Source organism: Muntiacus reevesi, chromosome 2 (assembly GCF_963930625.1).
Source record: "Muntiacus reevesi chromosome 2, mMunRee1.1, whole genome shotgun sequence".
In the NCBI taxonomy this organism is placed as follows: Eukaryota; Metazoa; Chordata; class Mammalia; order Artiodactyla; family Cervidae; genus Muntiacus; species Muntiacus reevesi.
This window is the reverse complement of record NC_089250.1, coordinates 69378988-69400521: the sequence shown is the minus strand read 5'-3', so window position 1 is coordinate 69400521 and position 21534 is coordinate 69378988. Positions and strand designations below refer to the sequence as shown.

The following is a 21534-nucleotide window of genomic DNA, read 5'->3' as shown; positions in this document are numbered from 1 at the left end:
TTTCAAAGCAAACCAGACATATTTTTCAACATTTCTGTGTTGAAATGAGAAAACTTGTATGGCAGGAAATAGAGCCAAGGATAGTTTGTGTTTGTCAACTGAATGTTTGAGCCCAGTCCGGAATCTGCAATTACTTTTGAGCACTGATGACTTTGAATATAGTCAGAAGCAAAAAAATTAACACAGACTTGACATCACAGGCATGATTTATAACTGCAAACATTGATAAATTGAACCTCATTGCAATTAAAATTTTTGCTTTGGGAAAGCTCCGTGTGTAGAAAATGAAAATGGAAGCTATAGAGGGGGAAACCTGCAAACCAGCTGCATGACAAAGGACTAATATCTAGAGTATATGAAGAATTCTTAAAGCTCAACAGCAAGAAAATCCAGACAACCCAAAACAACAGTTCAGTGAGAAAATGGGCAAAAGTTATGATCAGACATCTTACTGAAGTGATTAGACTAATGGCAAAAAAGCACATGAAACGCTATCAGCCATTAGGGTAGTATCAATTAAAACCACAGGAAGATAACACTACACACTTATCAGGATGGCTAAAGAATGATAACACCAAACTCTGGTGAAGATGCAGAAAAACTGGATCACTCAATGATGGGAGTATAAAATGGTATAGCCACTCTGGAAAGCATTGTGACAGTCTGAAATCTCATATGCCCTAGGAACTGTATACTCCTTGACATTTATCCCAGAGAAAGGAAGAACTATAGAAATCTGTATAATTATGGTTGCTCATAGCAGCCCCATTTGTAGTAGCTAAAAACTGGAAACAGCCCAGATGTTCTCTGACAGGTAACTGGTTAAACAAACTATAGTACATCCACACCATAAAACACGACTTAGCAATGAAAAGGAATGAACTATTGATGTAGACAAACTGAATGATCTTCAGGGAATCACACTTAGTGAAAAGAAGTCAAACCCCAAAGATGATATGGACAGGGAAGCCTGGCATGCTGCAGTCTATGAGGTTGCAAGGAGTCAGACATGACTGAGTGACTAAACTGAACTGCAAGATGATATATTGTCATTTCTGAAATGTCAAAAGTTTAGAATGGGTTTGTGGTTCCCAGGGGTTAAGGGTGAGGTGAAGGAGTGAGGATTTAGTATTTATTTTATATATCCCCACATTTTGTTTGCTAATATAAGGTGTAGGATTTTTGTTTCTATGTTTATGAGAGAGATTAGCCTAAAAGTGTCTTTTCTTGTGATATGCTTGTAACCTCTTCGCATAATGGTTATCCTGGGCTTGTAAAATGATTGTGGAACTACTTCTTCTCGTGGTATTCTATGAAAGAATGTGTCTCAAGGTGGTAGTTCCCTGAAACCTTTTCATGTGTGAAAAAGTTCAAGCTTATTTTACTGTCTATCTTCCAGTAGAATTCTGTCCCAGGAAGACAGAAGCCATCCAAAAGCCCTGTCACTTTGTAGATCTTTTTATTTCTTTGGATTCCCTGTGCCTATATTTGAGAAGTCCATGTTTTAGGTTTCCCTGGTGGCTCAGCTGGTAAAGAATCTGCCTGCCTTGTGGGAGATCTGGGTTTGATCCTTGGGTTGGGAAGATCCCCTGGAGAAGGGAATGGCTACCCACTCCAGTATTCTAGCCTGGAGAATTCCATGAACTGTATAGTCCGTGGGGTTGCAAAGAGTTGGACAGGACCTTTGGCTTTCACTTTCACATGATTAGGATGTTAGAAATCTCTAGACCAGGGCTTGAAATTTGCCTTCTGCTCCTTGTCTCCTCTCTTCCCTGACTGATGCTTTATCTGGCACAGAAGTACCCAGCTGCAGGTGCCTGCGGTGGGCAGCAGCATGAAGCCCTTAATCCTGTTCCCAGAATCCAGTGTCTACCTGGCTGAGCCAGAATTATGGCTTCTGGGGATGGGGACAGTGGCCCATGGCCTGTGGGACTGTGCATTATCCTGTTGTTTCAAAGTTCTTACCCAAGAGCTGCTATTAAGTTCTGCTAAGTTTCTCTCCAGGCTGGATGTGGCAGAGTGCAGAGGGAGCCTGGGGGGATTTGGAAGAGGCTAATTTTTCAGTTCCTTAACATAAAGGGGGTAATCATCTCTTAAACTCTCCCCACAAACTGAGCAGACTGTTATGGATAAGCCTCTTAATCCATCTGGACACCCCTTCCTGACACTTCAGAGCAGTCGATACTTCTAGTCACTTCCAGCTATTTCAGCAGCTTAGAGACTAATTATGCATCTCCCCCTTGCACATAGGGACATGCCAAGGAGAGAAATTTGCAAAATGACAATATCTGCAAAGCCCCAGCCCCTTCGCTCTCTCACTGTGCCTGGCAGTGTAATGACTGATGTTGGGCTCAAGTTGCCCTGAATCTCGCATTTCTTTCCTCCTTCTCATCATCCCCTCTTCTTCTCTTCTTGCTTTTCTCAAGACATGTTCTGTTAAGCTGGCTGCCATGTTTCCCCCCTGCCCCTGGTGCTTGCTGAGTGTGAGTTGCCTATCCTGGCAGGAAATGAGTGGCTTCCTCATGCGTGAAGCTGAAAATGATTTCATCGCATGTGCCACCAAGTGCCCAGATGCTCAGAGTGGAGATCAGAGGAGAGTTGAAAAGCTAGATCCAATGGCTCGTTAATGGAGAGGGCTATGGGGTGGGGAGAAGGATCAGCACAGGAGGTCAAGAGGGATGAGAGTATTAATAACTCATGCATATATAGGGTCTGTCTTGTTTCAGGCATTTACCTTTGATCTTCACAAAGACCCGGTGAGATATGATTCATTATCCTGGTTTTACACATGAAGAAACTGAGGCTCAGAGGAGTTCTGTAACTTGCCCACAGTCATGCAATTAAGTTAACAGAGGTTGTAAGTCAACCTCTATCTGTTGGATCCAACATTCTTGAATGTTCAATATATCATGCTGCCTTTTGTGAGCGAAAATGAATGTGGACATGCAAAGGGATGGAGTGGTGAGCATTGGGCATAGTGTGGAGAAGTCTGTAGTGTATTGGGATGCTGGGTAGGGAAAGTGAAGTGGACACCCACTTATATGGACTGGGGGAGCATTGTGGAGGTCAGCGAGAGACTGTGGCCTCACCCAGCCTGTTGACTCCTAGCCTTATACTGGTCCCATCTTCCCTTGCCCCTTAGATCCATTCAGTGACCAAGTCCTGTTCAATCTTCTAGTCCCTCTGACTCTCCCTATCTAACCCCATGGTCCTCATCTTGGTCCAGACCTCCATCATCATCTCCTCTCAGTAATGGACACAACTTCCCACTGACTCTAGTCTCTCTCCTTCAGACCCATTCAGCCAGCACTCAAGAGGAGTGTCCAAAGAGACCACATGTCTGTGTCACACCACCACTTACAAAGCCTCAGGCTTCTCAGGAAGCCCTTGCTGATCTGGCCGCCACTGACCTCTCAGATCGCCTTGCTGCTGTTTCCCGACTCTCATCTGTGTTGCGCAGGATGTGTCCCTGTCTCCTCTCATCTCTGGGAAGACTCCCTTCTCCCCAGGTGCCTGTCAGACTCTCCCATCGTTTCATGTCATGACTTGACTCCTCCAGGAAGCCTTCCCTCCCCTGCTCCATCTGATCTACTCCTCGTGTTAGTTTTCTTGGGCTGCTGTAACTAACAACCACAGTTACTTAGCAGCTTAAAAAAAAACAACAACAACAACACATAGTTGTTGTCTTAAAGATAAGGAAGCCAAAACGGGTCAACAGGGTTGCATTTCTTTTGGCTCTGCTGCTGCTGCTAAGTCGCTTCAGTCGTGTCCGACTCTGTGCGACCCCATAGATGACAGCTCACCAGGCTCCCCTGTCCCTAGGATTCTCCAGGCAAGAACACTGGAGTGGGTTGCCATTTCCTTCTCCAATGCATGAAAGTGGAAAGTGAAAGTGAAGTTGCTCAGTCATGTCCGACTCTTAGCAACCCCATGGACTGCAGCCCACCAGGCTCCTCCGTCCATGGGATTTTCCAGGCGAGAATACTAGAGTGGGTTGCCATTGGGGAGAATCATTCCCTTGTCTTTGCCGTTTCCAGAGACCACCTGCATTCTTTTCCTCGTGGTCCTTCCTCCATGGTCAGCTGTGCAACCTCTTTCAGTTTCTCTCTGAATCTGTTTCTTCTGTCTTCTTATTTCACATATAAAGTTATTTGTGATTACATCAGGCCTGTCTGGCTATTCCAAGATCCTCTCCCCACTAAAAATCTTTAACTCAATCACATCCTCAAAGGCAATTCCACCATGTAAAACACTGGAGATTAGGACTCCTCCCTAGCATACAAAAGTGTAGACTTGGATGTCTTTGCAACTCAGAGATCCAAATAGGCAAAGGCACGAGTTTCCTCCACCCTGTTCTCCATAACCAGGCTGTTGGGCAAAGGGTGGCAGTCTACATACCCTGGACTGCTCTAGGACCAGAAGCTTCTGCAGTGTGGCCTCTGATTCTGAAGATGTAGAGTCCAGGCTCTCCTAGGCCCCTGTCTGGGGGAGATAGACTCTCGAGTCATACTTTCTTAGGACCCTTGATTAGCAGGCAAGGACACAAAAGTCCTTGTCTAGAGTGATGATTCGGCTCTTAATTTTGGGACGTGACCCAGCAAAGAGTCCTCTCAAAAATGTCAAGGCTCTGGTGGGGACAGTGAAGCCAGGAGCAGACTGAGTGTCGAGTGTTGCAGATCACAAACTCTCTCCTGGTGCTAAGTCGTTACTGGATTATGCATTTTTAAATGAATTCATTGGCTGCAGCACGGCTGTGTGAAGTAGACCGAGGCTGAGCTCTAAATGTACTTAACTTTGGAAGAGCTGGCAGGAGTAACACTGAGAGGACTGTGGCCCCTTTTCATCCTTACACAGCGAGGGGAATGCCTTTAATGGGATCTTTGTCTCTCTCTGTGGGGGGCGTGAAATGGGGGCACCAGCTGTTTCCCACCGACTGCTGACTGACTCCATGGACTCCTGGCTGGGAGGAGGAAGATAATAGTAGCTAACACAGAATACTTGTTATGTGCTAGGACTATTACAAGGGTTTTGAATGCAATACCTTACCTAATCCTCATAGCACCCTCCATGGGGGAGGTATTATTATTGTCCCTATTTTACAGATGAGGAAACTGATGTGCAGAGAGGTTAAGTAACTTGCCCCAGCTTTTGTAATGTTTTAAAAAAATTATTCGTTTATCTTAAATGGAGGATAATTACTTTACAACATTGTGATGGTTTTTGCCAAACATCAACATGAATCGACCATAGGCATACACGTGTCCCCTCCCCACCCCACCCCCCAGGTTGTCACAGAGCACTGACTTTGGGTTCCCTGTATCATGCATCAAACTCACCCTTGTTATCTATTTTACATATGGTAATGTATATGTGATGGACAGGGAGGCCTGGTGTGCTGCAGTTCGTGGGGTCACAAAGAGTCGGACATGACTGAGCAACTGAGCTGAACTGAACTGAATGTATATGTTTCAGCGCTATAATAAACACATGAAAAAATGCTCAATATCACTCATTATTACAGAAATGCAAATCGAAACCACAGTGAGGTATCATCTCACATCGGTCAGAACACCCATCATCACAAAGCCTATAAACAGTAAGTGCTGGAGAGGGTGTGGAGAAAAGGGAACCTCTTAAAAATGTTGGTAGGAATGCAAACTGATACAACCACTATGGAGAACAGTGTGGAGATTCCTTTAAAGACTATGAATAAAACTATCATAATATCTTAATGGGAATTTCTCCAAACTGAGAATATCCCGAGACAGGGGTTTGCAAATAGTTTATTTGGAATTTGAAGGGAACACTGGTTGAGTGGAGGGGAATTGAGACAGAAAAAAAGGAAGGCACCAACCTAGTATGTCCAGTGACCTCATGAGAAAAGGGAAATTTGGACAGAGAGACAAGACAGAGGGAGAAGGCCTTGTACAGATGGAGGCAGAGGTGGAGGGATGCATCTCCAAGCCGAAGAAGATCAAGATCAAGCTCTAGAATCGAGGTGCCAGAGAGGCTTCCCTGGAGCCTTTGGAGGGAGCAGGTCACCTTTGACACCCTGGTTTCAGACTTCTCAGCTCTAGAACTGGGAGGCTATACATGTTTTAAGCCTCCCAGTTTGTGGTGTCTAGCTGCAGAAGTTCTAGGAAATCAGGATACTTGTCCTTGACTACAGGGAAGTTGCTTGGCTGCGGGGCAATGCCTGCACCCCTAAACAGTCCACATCCAATTAATAACACGGAGACAAAAGGTTGCCCCCCTTGCTTCAGTGAGGAGCCGTGAAGTTGTGCATTTTCTGCCCCAGAGCACCTCTGGGATGAGGATGGCCTAGTCTTTAGACACAATCACATCCTGGCTCCCTGGTCCATGTTCTTCTGAGAACTTTCCTCCAGTTAGTCGCTGCACAGAATCCTTGTCTCAAGCTCTGCTTCTGGGAGCCTGGGCTAAGGCGCCCTGCAGCACGGAGCTCACAGCCAGGAGAGTGTGCCAGAGGACAGCTCACTCTTTTTCTCTCCCGGAAGTCCATTCATATTTTTATCTGTAGAACCAGCATTTTTTAAACTTTATTTTTTATTTACCTGGACTTGATTTACAATGATGTGCTAGTTTCAGATGTACAGCAAAGTAATTCAGTTATACACACACACGTATTATTTTTTAATGGATCATTTAATATGATACCATTTTGCTTTATTTATTTATTTTTACTTTTTGACCACACTACATGGAATGTGGGATCTTAATTCTCTGATCAGGGATTGAAACCCACACCCCCTGCATTGGAAGCATAAAATTTTAATCGCTGGACCACCAGGGACGTCCCTATATACATATATATGTGTGTGTGTGTGTGTATTCTTTTTTAGATTCTTTTCCCTTATAGGTCATTATTAATACAAAAGATTAAGTAGAGTTCACTCCGTTGTAGGGTAGTTGCTTGTTGGTTATCTATTTTGTATACAATAGTGCGTATATGTTAACCCCAGTCTCTTAATTTATCCCCTTCCTCTTTAGTACGCATGTGTGTGTTTTCAATGTCTGTGGGTCTAGTTCTGTGTTATATATAAGTTCATTTGTTTAAAAAAAATAAGAGCGCTTACTTGTTAAAAAAATTAATAAATTTATTTTAATTGGAAGCTAATTACTTTGCAATATTGTGGTGGTTTTTGCCATACATTGACATGAATCAGACAAGAAAAGTGAGATGATAAAAAGGGAAGAATGTTCCAGCAGAGGCACCAGCACAGGCAAGAGCACCTCCTGCGACCTCTGTATCACTTCTGAGGGGAGCTCAGTAGTCAGGGAACAGAGAGGTTGGGAGAGGCCAGCTCTTGGAGGCCTGGTGTGACATTCTGGTGGACAGCAGGTGGAGAAAGACTGTGGTCTGTATTTCAAAGTACTTCCTCATCATTAAAACTCCTCACTACTTGTGTGAACACCGTAGACTGTACTCCTTATCCCTGGAGATAAGCTTCAAGCTGAGTCTTAGCTCATGTTAGGGATTTCTGCAGCTGGCAGTTAGGGCTAATGTCTTTCCATGTATCTTCCATATCCGTGGTTCTGAGATAGTTGACTGTTATTGCTGCCAAGTTAACAAAGTACCGACTGGCTAGTTACCAGATCTGGCTTCTTCTCACCAAAACCACTTCTCTATGACCTTGAAAGAGAAATCATTTCATCTTCCTCAATTGTGGGGATCCTAGTAACAGTAGACAGTATAATGCAGTGATTGATTACAAGCCCTGCTCTGTGATCTTCCTGAGTTTGAAACCTGGTTCCTTTTCTTACTAGCCTTGTGATTGTGAGCCATTAACCTCCTTAAGCTTTAGGGTTTTTAAAATTAGTTTATACAATGGGATTGCTAATATCCCCTGCCTGAAGAATGTGCCAGGATTAAATAAGATGCTGCATATAAAGTTATTAGCACAGTGCCTGGCACACAGTGAATGCTAAGTGAGCACTTTCACTCTGCTGAACTCACAGGCTGTGGATCTGAAATAGAAGCACACTTTTTATATTAACACTTACAGCACAAAGAGGGTTGGTGCAGTGTTGAGGACAAGGGGCAGACTTTGGAAAGGCCTGGGTTTGCACCTGGTTCTGCTCATTCACTGTGTGAGACGAGGAAGGTTACCTAAAGTGGCTGAACCTTGGTCTCCTCACTTGTAAGATGTGTGCTGTGTGGGACACTAGAGGAAAATGAATGAGGAAACAGGTAGAGCGCTGTAAAATATTAGTTGCTATGATTAGAGGACCTTTCAGAAGACAAGTCTCAACTTGCAGTGGAGGTGTCTGAGCCATGCCAAAAGCAGGCATGATTTCTCCTTATTAGGAGCTATAAGGGGAGAACTGGCTTGGCAGAGGGACACGGATGTGGTTCTTGATTCTTGTTACCTGTTGTCTGGGCAGATGAGAGGGGAGATTGACTGTTAAATACTCCTGGTGGTGGAGGGCACAGAATCCCAACAGAGGTCCCACTGGTTAGAAAAGTTCAACATGTAAAAACATTTATTTAATATGCTTATCTTTGCAATAAACACCCAATTCAGGTTTATTAGAGGACGTTTGTAGAGAAACACACAAAAAAGAAAACAGTACTGATTTCCCCACAATCCTAAGGAAAACATCAACATTTGGCATATTTCTACCTAGACATTTTAATAGACATAGGTAGATGGGATTTTTTTGTTTTCCTTTAATTTAGTTAAAATTGGGCTTTTGTATCTTTGGAGAGTCTTGTCTAAGGAGAAACTGTTCCATGGAAATTTTTCATGTCCAGTTTCAGAATAATTGCCAGAGCAAGGGTTCACCATTCACAGTGCAATTGCTTACATTTAAGCACAATCTAAATGCCATTGGGATTTCTGTCTTTTTTAAAGTTTGGGTTTTGTCTTGGTTTGGCCTGGTGTGAGGCAGTGGTTCCCTTCTAGACTTTTACCTGAGAAAGAAGAGTCTTGTGTTAGTAATCACCCCATGGGACTGATCATTTTACTGCCCCATCTTAGAGGTCATGATTTCAGCTCACCCCAGTGTAGACTGGGATCTATCATCAAGTAATTTTTCTGTAAGGTAGTGTATATAGATAATACATCTTCTGCATTTTTCAGAATCTAAACTTGTCTATCTACTGACTTTGCCAATGTACCACAACTTAGTTGTCTATAAACATCTTGGGATATGAAATATCCTCTTAAAATCTTGTGTGTGTATTATACTATTGTGAGTGGAATGCAGACCCCCTCAGCATGACTTCTTGGCTGCAATCCTGGTTCTTTAAATTGCTAACCGTTTGATGTTGGGCACATTACTTAATTTGCATCTCTTTCTTCTGTTTAGAAAAATGTGAATCATAATATTATCTATTCCTAGAGTTGCTGTAAAGATTAAATGAGTTAATACTTTAAGGCACTAAGGACAATGACAGACTCATCAAGACTGTGCGTCATTTGTTAACTGCCGCTGCTGTTGTTTGTAGTTATAATTGCTGTTATCACCTTCTCTTATATTCCTGTGTTTCGAACTGAAATGATGATGTATGGGAACTGATTTTTCAGTCTTTTTGTTTTGTATTGATCAAGATCTGTTTTTGTCTAGATGCTTGTGGGAATTTTTCTTTAGTATGGTATTTCAAATATTGCCAGTATGTTCTTAAATTTGAGTCTCATCATTGATTATTCCTACATCATTCATTATTCCTCCAACCCACTGTGCTCTTCATAGTCTACAAATTCAGACCTTCATTTAGTTCAAAAAATTTTTCTTTAGCTATGTCTTTGATTATTGTTCTGTTCCAGGCATTTGCTGTCTTCTCCCAAACGTATTAATTTCTTAGGTTGGATGTCCATCCACTGTTCTCTATAACACTTTCTTTTTCTTTGTCTTGCCAACCCGACCTCTTATTTTGGGAAAACTTATCCGATATTTTCTCTGTCCATTTAAATGAGTCATTAAATATTTATTGCACGTTGGCCATAAGTTAAGGTTAGACACAAAGACTAATTCTAGTCGACATCTACTGCTAGATTGGATGCTATATCTACTTATTCTGCCTTCTGCTTGGGAACCTCATGGGCCAGAGATGAATGAGAAGGTGTAGCCTCCTGCTGGCAACACAGTCAAGGTAGAGTCAGTAAACATATCCATATAGAACCCCTATGGTCCTTGGCAGAAAATTCAGATATTTTTATAATTTGAACCATCTTTCATGCTAAGGATGAAAATATTGAGAGCCAAAAAAAAAAAAAAAATATTGAGAGCCACCAAGACTGGGTGGTGTGTCCAGGGTCACGGAGCTAACTAGTAGTGGAGGACAAAGAAAGACTCAGGTCCTGGCTCAGGCCCTGGCCCCAAACTAGTTTCTTCTCCTCTTTGATCTTCCATGCCTTATTTGATACAAAAGTGTTGCATGCTGATTGGTAGAAAAACTAACCAGCATGATTCTTTTGAAATATCTACTGGGTGCCTAGCCTTGTGGTCTACACAACAGGCATTATGAAGCAAAATTGAAAAGAAAAATGGACATGGTTTGGTTCAAAGCCAAAGAAACGATGTTCTAGTTGGGAAAAATGGCATGTGTGCAAGTGTGGGGCAGTGATAAAATACTCTCTGGGTATATGTGGCATGTTGGCAGGTGTGGCAGGATAGGGTGTTCCCATGGACTCATATGCTTCAGTAAATGCAGTGCAATTAGAAAGGTGACCAGGAGGGAGGCAGAGGGTGATAGTGTCAGAAGCCAATTTATATTCACCTTAAACATGTCTAAGAGCTCACTTCAATCTTAGTTGTATTCGGTTTTTCTCAAAGTATTTGATTTCTGTCGGGAGCAGACAATACACAAGTGCAGAGCTTGCTCTCCAGCTATTTGAAGCACTTCTGCTCTCTGTAGGAATTTCTGGGGAGTCAAACTGTTACAAGTGCTCACAGCGGGAAAGAGGAAGACAGAATTGGTCTGGAGATTGCTGCCTGAGGATGAAGGAGAATTGCATTAAGGGGTCACTTCACCACCTACCTCTGGAAGGAGAGCCTTGACCGGTCGGGGGCAATTGCTGCCCAGGCCTCAGGCATGATGGCTCCTGGGGTTCTTGTTCTCAGAGTGCGTTGATTCCTGGCTGGAGGGAGGTTGGTACCATCTCCCAACCCAGATCTCATCTTCCTGAAAACCAGGCTCCCTCCCTGTTGATTTTGTTCCGACCTTTGTCAGCAAGGAGTATCATCCGATGTCAAACACTTCCTCCTGGCTTTGCACAGTTGACGGTGAGGGGCCAGGTATAGAGAAGTATTAGTCATTTCATATGTGAAAAGACTCATGAAAACACCAATAACAGAGGCCTCATGGACCCTGAATCTACTGGCACCTTGATCTTGGACTTCTCAGCTTTCGGAACTGTGGGAAGTAAATGTTGTTTAAGCTGCCCAATCTATGGTATTTTGTTATAGCAGCTCAAACACCTAAGACAGCCTCTGTGGAAGATTTCTACATAAGATATAACATTAAATGGGCAGAGTCATGTTTTTTTCCTTTAAATATTTTAGCCCAACTGTTGAATCTATGAATGTGTTGGGTGGGTCATGGTCATGGGAACCTAGACATTTACCGGGCTTGGTCTGGTGGAAATCTTAGCATCTTTATAATCACCAAGTATTTGGGAGCCTGGAAGCACTAGATCTATGACCCCTACATCAAGTTCCATTTTCTTACATGGTTGTGCTCCCAGGCTTTAGCTCCTGTAACAAAGGGTGGCTTCAGGGTCCCTGAGAAGTATCAGCTCTTAGGGGCATGTGGGCTGTCAGGAGAATCTCTGTGGGTTTCTTTTATTCTCAGCATTGAATCTTCAAGAATTCATGCAAGGTCTTCAAGAAGGTTCATGAATTCCTGAAATTATGTACTAAACTTTAGGTAGTATGCTTATATACATTTTCCTGAGGAGAAGAGTCTAGAATTTCTTGCATTTCCATAGCATCTGGTGTATCCCCCAAAGTTAGAGACTACTTGTATAGACTTCTTTTAATGATCTTTCTGGTTATCTGCTTCAGGATCTCAAGGATAGGAGGAGAAAACCATAGGCAGAAATGCTACCTGGGCCCTGAGTTCTCAAGCTGTCTACACCTCCTTCTAGCTTCATGGGCTCTCCCTGGTTCTTGGTTTCCTTTCTGATGACTCTGGTGGTTGGATTAGATGACTTCATAGAATTCTTGCAGTGTCTGGCTGAATAGCTCATCTCAGAGAGGAAAACTGAAACAAGCACAGTCTTTCTGTGTATTATTTAAAAAGGCAATACCTACCAAAAAAAAGAATCATTTCTGCTTTATTTCTCTTTGATCCACTAGTTCATGTGCCTTCTAAGGAATGCCAATTATAAATCAATAAATTACTAAAAGCAGAAAGAACAAAAGAATAATATGATGGCTTCTTGGCATCAGATACAGGAAACACTGGGATGTACTTTGTGATATATTCTTGAGTGATCACAGGGAAGGACAATCTGCACGTGGGCATGTAAACTAGTGTGACATTTGAGATGGACGCATTTATATCCTTGAGGGAATGTTTGTTACTATACTTGCACCTACCATCAGAAATACATGAAAAGAGACTAAGCATTTGCAGAGACTGATTCTTGATTTTCTTTCTGGCAGTCAGCAATTTACCGCTACTACCTAAAGTAGGAGAGTAGAAACTAGGGTGGGAAGTCCATGGAAGAGAGCTTATTGTAATCCCTTGCTCAAGCCTTAAAGTATTGAAGTCTGCTGATCTTCATTCTGTCCAGGGCCTGTCTGTGAATAATTTTACTAAGGAATTGGGCAGAGTCATCGCAGAGCTACAAAAATATCACCCTCGGGGCCTCATTGGAGACTGATGGGAACTCTGGAGAGTAGATAATGGTGATCAAAGGGTCTATATATTTAAAATGCACAAAGGATGAGCCCAGAAATTATCTGCCTGCCAACTTAACTTCTTTACCTGGAACAAATTATCCAAAAATCAATTTGCAAACACCTTTGAGATAACAAGGCATTGAGTAATAACCTCCATGGCTTTGTAAAAAAAACATCTAGCTTGACTAATCTGCTTAGTTTCCTCCTCTGACCAAACGGCAGGCTATAATAGTAGCAATTTGAACTTGTCCCTAAAGATCTGCTTCAAGTCACACTGAGAAAATGTTGTCCATCTTTGCTTCATAGTGATTGTTCTCTTTCTGGAGAATTTTCATTGCTAGATAATTAATTAGAAAGAAAACACTGAATAAGACCTATCTTCCCAAAGCTCCCACCTGAGTTCCAAACTGAAACTGATACCTACCTTAATAGCCCAGAGGCCCTCTAAAAGTTCTTGAACATAGCTTTGGTGTACTCCATCCCAAATGCCTTCCCCACCCTTACTTCCTAGTTCTACACCAGGAATCACTAACTTATTCATACCCTTGGACAGATAATCCACTTCCTGAAAGTTGGTCCTAAGAAAATATAAGACAAGAGGGACTAGAATCATTTGCACAAAGATGTTTGTTGCAGCATTATTTACCTTCGCAAAACTTGAAACTACTCATGTGCCCAGTAATCAGAGCATAATTACTGTAATTATCTGATACACTGTTCTATCACTACTAAAGACAGTGGTGGTAAAATCCACATAGTATATAAACAAAGTCCTTTAGTTGTAATAAATGAGGGAAGAAAACAAAATCTTCTTTGAATCTATGTGTTACTGTAACTACACACAAAAATGACTTAAGTACATGAATAGAAATTGGAATGGAACTTGAAGATATAAAAATGACAATTATATTGGGTGGTAAGGAGAGGGATTGTTTTCTCTTTCTAATCTCTTCTTTATTGTTGTTCCACTGCTGATTTTTGCTACAAATAAAAACAAATATACCCACACTGGTTTGTAGACAGAGGGTATCAAGAGATAAACAACCTTCCAAAGGGAGAGCTGGTGTTGGAAGGCAAGCTGATGTGGGTTCCCTTTTGCCTTACCTGCTCCACTGTCTTGGTTAAGTGGTATGATCACCTGAGATATGATCTCAGGTTTTTAATCCACCAAAATGGAGATGCTAATATCCCAAGAATGACACTAATAATGCAAATGAAATTTTCTGGTAAATAAGTATAAAGCAATTGTTAATTTCTGCAGCTTTGCCAGGGAGCTAAAAACTGCCAGGGAGAGGCCACCGTTAGTGCCTGTTGAAATTCTAGTCTATTTAGCTGAAGTTATAGAACTTAGTAGAAGAGAGGTGGCAACGCATAGGAGATCCAAAATAGCTCAGCATGACTTTTCCCTTGACCCTTGATTTCCCACTGGCATCACTGTGATCATGACCCTCTCTCTGTGGAGGAAGTTATTAGGGCTGTGGAAGAAGAAGTTGAACTCCCATTATGCCATCATCCTTTTGCTAATTCAGCTCCTATCACCATTCCACAGATCATTCACTAACAATCTGTGTGTTCCTGTAAAACAAGTGTTTGTAAACCCCTGACTCCCATGGGTTTTGAACCAAACTCTGATTTAGTAAAGGCTGGTTCTCATTTGAGGATAGAAAACAGAATATTAACCCAGGCAGCTTTGTGTTCAGGAAAAAATCTTTTCCTCACAATGACCTTCCTTCTTTCCTTTCTTTAAATGAAGGCATTTTGATGAAAGTGTTAGTCGTTCAGTTGTGTCCGACTCTTTGTGAGTCCATAGACTGTAGCCCACCAGGCTCCTCTGTCCATGGAATTCTCCAGGCAGAAATACTGGAGTGGGTTGCCATTCCCTTCTCCAGGAATCTTCCCAACCCAGGGATCGAACCTGGGTCTCCTGAATTGCAGGCAGATTCTTTATCATCTGAGCCACCAGAAAAGATTGATTGAAGAAGAAGTATTGATTCAGGTATTTACATATAATTATTTAATTAACTTAATTGATTCTGGGTTATTGTCTACGACTGTATGGAATTCTGTCCTTTGTCCTCACATGTTTGGAGTCCATTCTGTAAGTCATTTGGTTCTGACATCCTTTGCTGATTCCTGTCTTTCAGAGCCTCCCACGCCCATCGCCCCTCCAGAGCTGCTGGCCGTGGGGGCCACTTACTTGTGGATTAAGCCAAATGCCAACTCCATCATTGGAGATGGCCCCATCATCCTGAAGGAGGTGGAGTACCGCACCACCACAGGCACCTGGGCGGAGACCCACATCGTTGACTCTCCCAACTACAAACTGTGGCATCTGGACCCCGATGTAGAGTACGAGATCCGAGTGCTGCTCACGCGACCAGGAGAAGGGGGCACGGGACCACCAGGGCCTCCCCTCACCACCAGAACCAAGTGTGCAGGTAGGACCCTTCTTCCTGACTCTGTTTTGAGGTGTGCAGTTGCTGTGAGTGATGCTCCTCTTGTAGTTGTGATAGTCATTCCTCAACTTCTTTGATATGAGTGTGCATCCTATTGGGGTAAAAAACAGTATTTGGTCTTGCCTTTGAGGTTCTGGAGGCATCTCTGGGGCCCTCCTGGCTTCACCTGTGAGTCTAAGAATCACCTAATTCTAGCTCTAATCTAGCCTCTCTAGTCCTGGAGAGTTTTCTGGATTGGACAGTATTTCCTGGGACACTGCTTCTTTCTCCCCAAATACTTCTGGGACCTTTGGAGTATGTGAGGCTTCCTACTGCTGACAACACCTCTGAGGACTCCTGGTTCTGTCTTTGAGGGGTCCTGATCTTGTTTCTTTGAGGGCTCCTGGCTGTGTCCCTGAAGGGTCCAGCTCTGATTGTATCTCTGGAGGCTCCTGGCTCTGACTATGTGACTATGTGATTCATCTTGCATATCCTGTGTCTTTCTGATTTTAGTTTTGTCCCCGGGCTGGGTTTGTGACCCGTGTGAGCTCTTGGTTTTAACAATGTCCTTGAGAGCTCCTAGTTCTAGTTCAGCCTGGGGTGCTCCTGGTGCCTTCTGGTTCTGAAAGCATCTCTCAGTGGATTCTGGAAATGCCTTCATCCCTCAGAGCCTCCTGCCTCTGTATCCCTTGGGGGCTACTGACATCTACTAGGATCCTGGGTTGGGATGGTCTGTCCAGAGGTCCTCTGAATTCTAAATCCCTACAGCCTCCTGGCTCACTGTTTCCTTCAGCCAGGCTCTGACAGTTTCTCTGAAGTTCCTGGTGATGCTAAAAAGTTTGCTGACTAGAACTGTGTCTGAGAGAGTTCTTTGTATCCAACCATATCCTCAAGAATCTAGGCTTCTGTGCTGTTACTAATAAGGGGAGCTAGCTAGGATTATACCCCTGACTTGTACCCTTAGATGTTCTGACTTCGAATGCAACTCAAGAAATTAAAAGGACTGAGTGTTAATGTGGGATTTTTTTTGTTTTTGTTTTTGTAAATCACAATTATTTATTTTATTTTTAAGTAACCATTCGATATAAGTACTTTTTATCTCATATATAAATGAAAGAATCGAGACAACATTTTTAAACGTTTTATCCAAAGTCATAGAATTAGCCAGCAGCGCACTCAGGGTTTGCACTAAGGTTTTCTGACTCAAATGCCCCTGATCATTGGTCACACATTGGTAAATATAGAGAGCTGTGTGCCATCAGTTTGGTATATAGAGCTGGAGGTGCTCCAGTGGAGGACCAGTGATGTGGCAACATGAGCCATTGACTTCTTAGGGGGAAAGAATCCCTTCTGCCTTCTGGGTGGGGAGTGAAGTGATTTCAGTACATGAAATCATCAGTACAGTGATTTCCATGGGACAGAAAGACAAAACAGTTAGGCTATAGTGCAACATAATGTTTGCCTAAAAATCATTGCACTGTTCAAAGTTACACAGTAAAAGCTTCCAGGTTCATGGAAAAGTGGGGCAGGCTCACACCTTTCATTAGTGACAGACTCAAAAGAGAGGAACCTAGTAAAAATGGCAGCACAGCTGTACTTACACATGTTGATCTGTATACACGTGTACAATCGTACCCCTGTAATACAAATGGCACATTACCTTGAAACATCCTGAAGTTTGCTTGTGGAATTGGTTGTCAGAAGGTCCGCAGTCCATGAGCTACTGGAAGGTGGTGGAGGAGGACTGTCTGAAAGTGGTGGAAAGTTGATCCACATATGGATCAACACGGCTTGTAACACACACAGTGAACAGAGGGAGCAGGGAGGTATTAGAGGCAGGTGTGTCTGGTGTGTTCCTATGTGGTTCAGTCAAGCTGAGTGCAGTTTTCTGCTCTACTAGTGTTTCTGTATGCAACATCACACATAGCCAATGTGAAATTCCTCTTATGCTCACATTGTTCCATACTGTGTCAATCATGTTGGGGAACATTTGCATTTTGGAAACAAGTGTTATAGAAGAATTGACTGTAACCACTTTAGTGCCTCTTGGTCCCCTGGAGAAGGGTATGGCGACCCACTCCAGTACTCTTGCCTGGAAAATCCCATGGACAGAGGAGCCTGGCAGGCTACAGTCCATAGGGCTGCAAAGAGTCCAGCATGACTGAAACGGCTGAGCAGCAACAGCAGTGCCTCTTGGTAGCATGTAACCCAAAGTTGGTGAGTATTTCTATTGCTTGGGAATATTCCTTTGAGTGTTATTGAACCACCGTGATGAGTGGAGACACCATTTTCTTGATTGGTTTCAAAAACCAATCATTGGTAGAATTCCTCATTGAAACCTGATTATAAAACTTACTACTTTAAAAAGACATAAGGATATGTTATTAAACCAGGTAATGCCTTATCTCAGCTTTGCAATTCAGTATTCATCCATAAAAATAATTGATTGGATCCTGCCAATGAGACTTTTTTCTTTCTACAGGGTTTCCAGGGGTTTTGATCTTTATAAATGATATTCAGAGTACTTTAGCAGCCCCCGTGGACTTATTTGCTGATGATCATATAATACATTTTGAAATTCAATTGCAAGATGATCATCTCAATAAAAATTTACAATCTATTGCAAACTGTTGCCACGGCTGTGTAATGGATTTTACATGTTGAAAACACAATTGTCTGACTATCACTATAAAAATTATGAGTTGAAAACGCTGTTTGTGGTTTTATATTTCAAAAATATTGGTGTTTAAGTAAGTTATGCCTAAAATCTTGAATAACCCACATTTTACAAAATGTGTCATCAAAAAGGTAATCTTCTTTTCCACAATTGCTGCTGATAGTAGAATGTTCTTTGCCTCATAATTAATTTTTAAAAGAATTCTAGGGCTGATATCCATTTGTAGAGACTGCTTATTGAGGTTGGTAGTCTGAGTTTTTTCTTCCCTTTCTCTCTTCTATTATTAATCACACTGGAAATGTACTCATTATTTTACAAAACAGAAAATGAGAGAGTGTGGAGTGTGGAAGGTATAATTTCTACCCAGAGGAATTTACAGACTGGGTTAAGATTCCAACAAAACAGCAAAAAGAGTAAAACATAAAGTCTGCTATTGAAATAGTGAACTTTGTGGAGAAAAACAAGTTTGATGTGGAAAGAGCAATGCTGTTACATTGATCTAGAGTAGTGGTTTTCAAAGTTTTGTCCCTGGACCCACATCATTGGTATCTCCAGGGGACTTGTTAGGAATGCAGATTCTCCGGCCGTGTCCCCTGACCTAGTGAATCAGAAATTCTGGGGGTGGAGCCCAGAAATCTGTGCTGCAGGGAGCTCTTTGAGTGATGCTGTTGCACGTCCACATTTAAGATCCACTGATACAGTGACACACCCAGATACCATGTTGGTAGTACAGCCATCGTATTCTTTGATCCTTGAGGCAGTTCTCAGAGGTCGATGGAAAAATACTGAGGCACAGAATCATCAGACAAAACTCGCAGATCAGTTATGTTCTTATAGCTAAATCTCTTGACCTAAGGAACTGCCCATCACTGTGAGGCTGTCACGGCTAACACCATGGCAGGCAGCCTAGAGTAGGAGTAGGCCTGGTTTCCCGGGGTAACATAATTATCAGGCTACCTGGAGCCAGCCAATCAACATATGCCTAGCCAGAAGAAAGGGAACCTATCAGGGGAAAGCTGAAAGCCCCACATAGGGCCAACAAAAATTACCTTGCAACTGTGTAACCAATCTGCTTATTCCAACTACCCACTGTGTAACCAATCCAATTGCGCCAACTACCTGCTGCTTGTTTTGACCTAATAAATACCCGAGAGAACTGGGGCTCGGGGCCTTTCGTCCTCACACACCTGGTGAGGGCGGGAGGCCCTGGCTCGAGTCAGTAATAAATTCCCCTATTGCGAGTTGCATTGTTTCGAGGAGTCTTCTTTCCTGACCGGGGACTCAGACTACGGGCAGAACAATCACATGGTTTGATGGAGGTTCCTCTACACATGTGGGTGAGACTGAGTAATAACGAGACTAGTAACGATGGAGACAAGCTGAGAATGAACGGCCACCATGCACAGCCGCTATAGTCTTGCTCATCACACGTCTACTGAGTCCCTTCCATGTGCCAAACTCAGTGCTAGGTACTGGTGGCAGCGGCTTGCAACTGGAAGCCACAAGCTCAGGTATCCAGAAGATACCAGGGACCCAATTCAGCAGGGGCAGGTGGTAGTGTATTCTGGTTCCGCCAGGTTTCCCAGGTCACTAGGTAGATTCTCGGAGGCACTGGGAACAGGTTCCAATTCTTCAGGCAAGAGTTAGCCATTAAACTGGAGCCTGGATAGATGTATCATACAGAAATCTGGGAACGGGAGGATAAGAGAAGAGAGCCACAGATGACACTCCAAGGCTCAGATGCCTGAGAAATGAGTGATGGAGCTGTTTTCTGAGGTGGAAAGCACAAAAGATGATTTAGGGTCAAGAAAGCCAGCCCAGGTTTGGCTATGTTGTGTTTGAGGTGAAGCTGTAAGCAGGCGGTGACAGATGTTAGTCTGGAGCTCAGAGAGACCAGCAGGTTCCCTCTTCTTCTTCCAGGAGAACTACCTGATTGCACCTGGATTTCAAAGCCAAAAGGACTTCTTTGTACCAATGAAAGAAGTTTAAGTCTCTTTCTTCATGCTGTTCTCTTGAGGTGCCTCATTCATTTATTTTTCAAGTCATCATTTTGTTCCTTCTGCTCAGTTTACTCATTCACCATCTTTTCTGAGATACAGGCCTGGAGAGCAAAGATGATAATGTACATCAAAGTGCTCTGAAAAGCTCAAAATGCTTGTCAGATGCCTGTAATGAAACAAGTCATTATTTGTGGCTATTATCATTATGGGTGTTATGGTTATGAATCATGATGTCTAAACAGGAAGACTTACTTGTCCACTTCTCTGGGTTGACTGGCGTTTGGAAAGGTGCTTCATCCCCCATGATGTTGTGTTTCATCATCCCATGGGAAATATCATTTTGGAACATAATGATCATGTTGTAGCCTGGACTCTTGGAGGTTTTCTGGTCTAGAATAGCAGGTGGTTTTCTCTGGCACATTCACAACATCAGATAACCAGTAATCGGAGTTGGGCCCCAAAAGGGCTCTCTCTTGTCCATATCAGCCTCATCTTGAATGCCATCTCTGATGAGATGCTCATGTTCTCCCATGGAAGACCAGGCTACTGCTGGGAATCCGGGCTAGCTACTATTATTCAGTGCCCAGTGTTAGCCTGGTTATTGTTAAACTCTCGATGGGATCCAATGTAGGCGCAGAGAGCATCCATTAGGTTGAAAGAGTAGGGACAGTAGGCAGGCTGTTGTCATCAACTATCTTGAGTGCTCAAGGAGAATCAAGGGCATTGGCATTGAGGATGGGGCCCAAGGTCAATAAGTGGGAAGGTAGGTGAGAAAATATGAGGTGCACACATCAAACTGATCCAAGCTGGCCCTGCATCTTTTCTGCAGATACCACTGTTAATGACCTGAGCACTTGCCTGTTGATGTCTTAAAATCATCACCCAGCATCACACAGTAGAGACTCTCCCTCATTTTTACCCAAATCTGCCTCCACGCAACACTCACTCATAGTTCCTGATCTTATTCTCAGGTGACATTTCCCCCCTTATCTCAAAAACAGGTCTTCAGCAACCTGAAGTTGTCTCTCTTATGCTCCAGAAATCTCTTTCCCCCAAAGCCCTTCTTGAACCAGACCTGGGGCAGCTCTCTTCACATCAGAGTTATGGAATCACACATCAACCACCCAGCAAGCCAAGTGATCACACATCCCCTGAGGTTGCTTACTCTCGGAAATCAAAGGGCCCTTGCCTGGGAATCCACTTCATCGTGGTCTCAGAGAGTTCAGGCTAAGTGAAAAGTGACTTGATACAGCCAGACATGTGACTGTATGAGATGAGCTGCTGATTTGGAGGGCTCTCTCCCTGTTACCTCCACTGGAGGGTTGATTGCACATTATATTTTATTTACATATTTATGGGTTTCTACTTGAAGTGATATGTGTCTCCCTCTCTCCTTTCTCTAAGGGGATAAAAAAGAGAAATTCCAATTGCTGGACTCAATGAAGTGAGAGTAGTCATTAGAATTTAGTGAAAAGAATAAAGGGCTTTAGAGCTAAAAAGATTCTGATTTTGATTTCAGGCTGGCACTTGCTAGCTGGATGAGCACAGGTAA

General features: G+C 43.0%; 1 protein-coding gene across 1 annotated transcript in view; it reads left to right on the top strand.

Moving 5' to 3' along the window:
- The window catches only part of PTPRT (protein tyrosine phosphatase receptor type T), a 1090723-nt gene that overhangs the window by 494877 nt on the left and 574312 nt on the right, over window positions 1–21534 (top strand). Inside the window, exon 7 of the mRNA XM_065919188.1 lies at window positions 15015–15308. Coding sequence (XP_065775260.1) covers window positions 15015–15308 — 294 coding nt within the window. The remainder of the gene's footprint in view (window positions 1–15014; window positions 15309–21534) is intronic.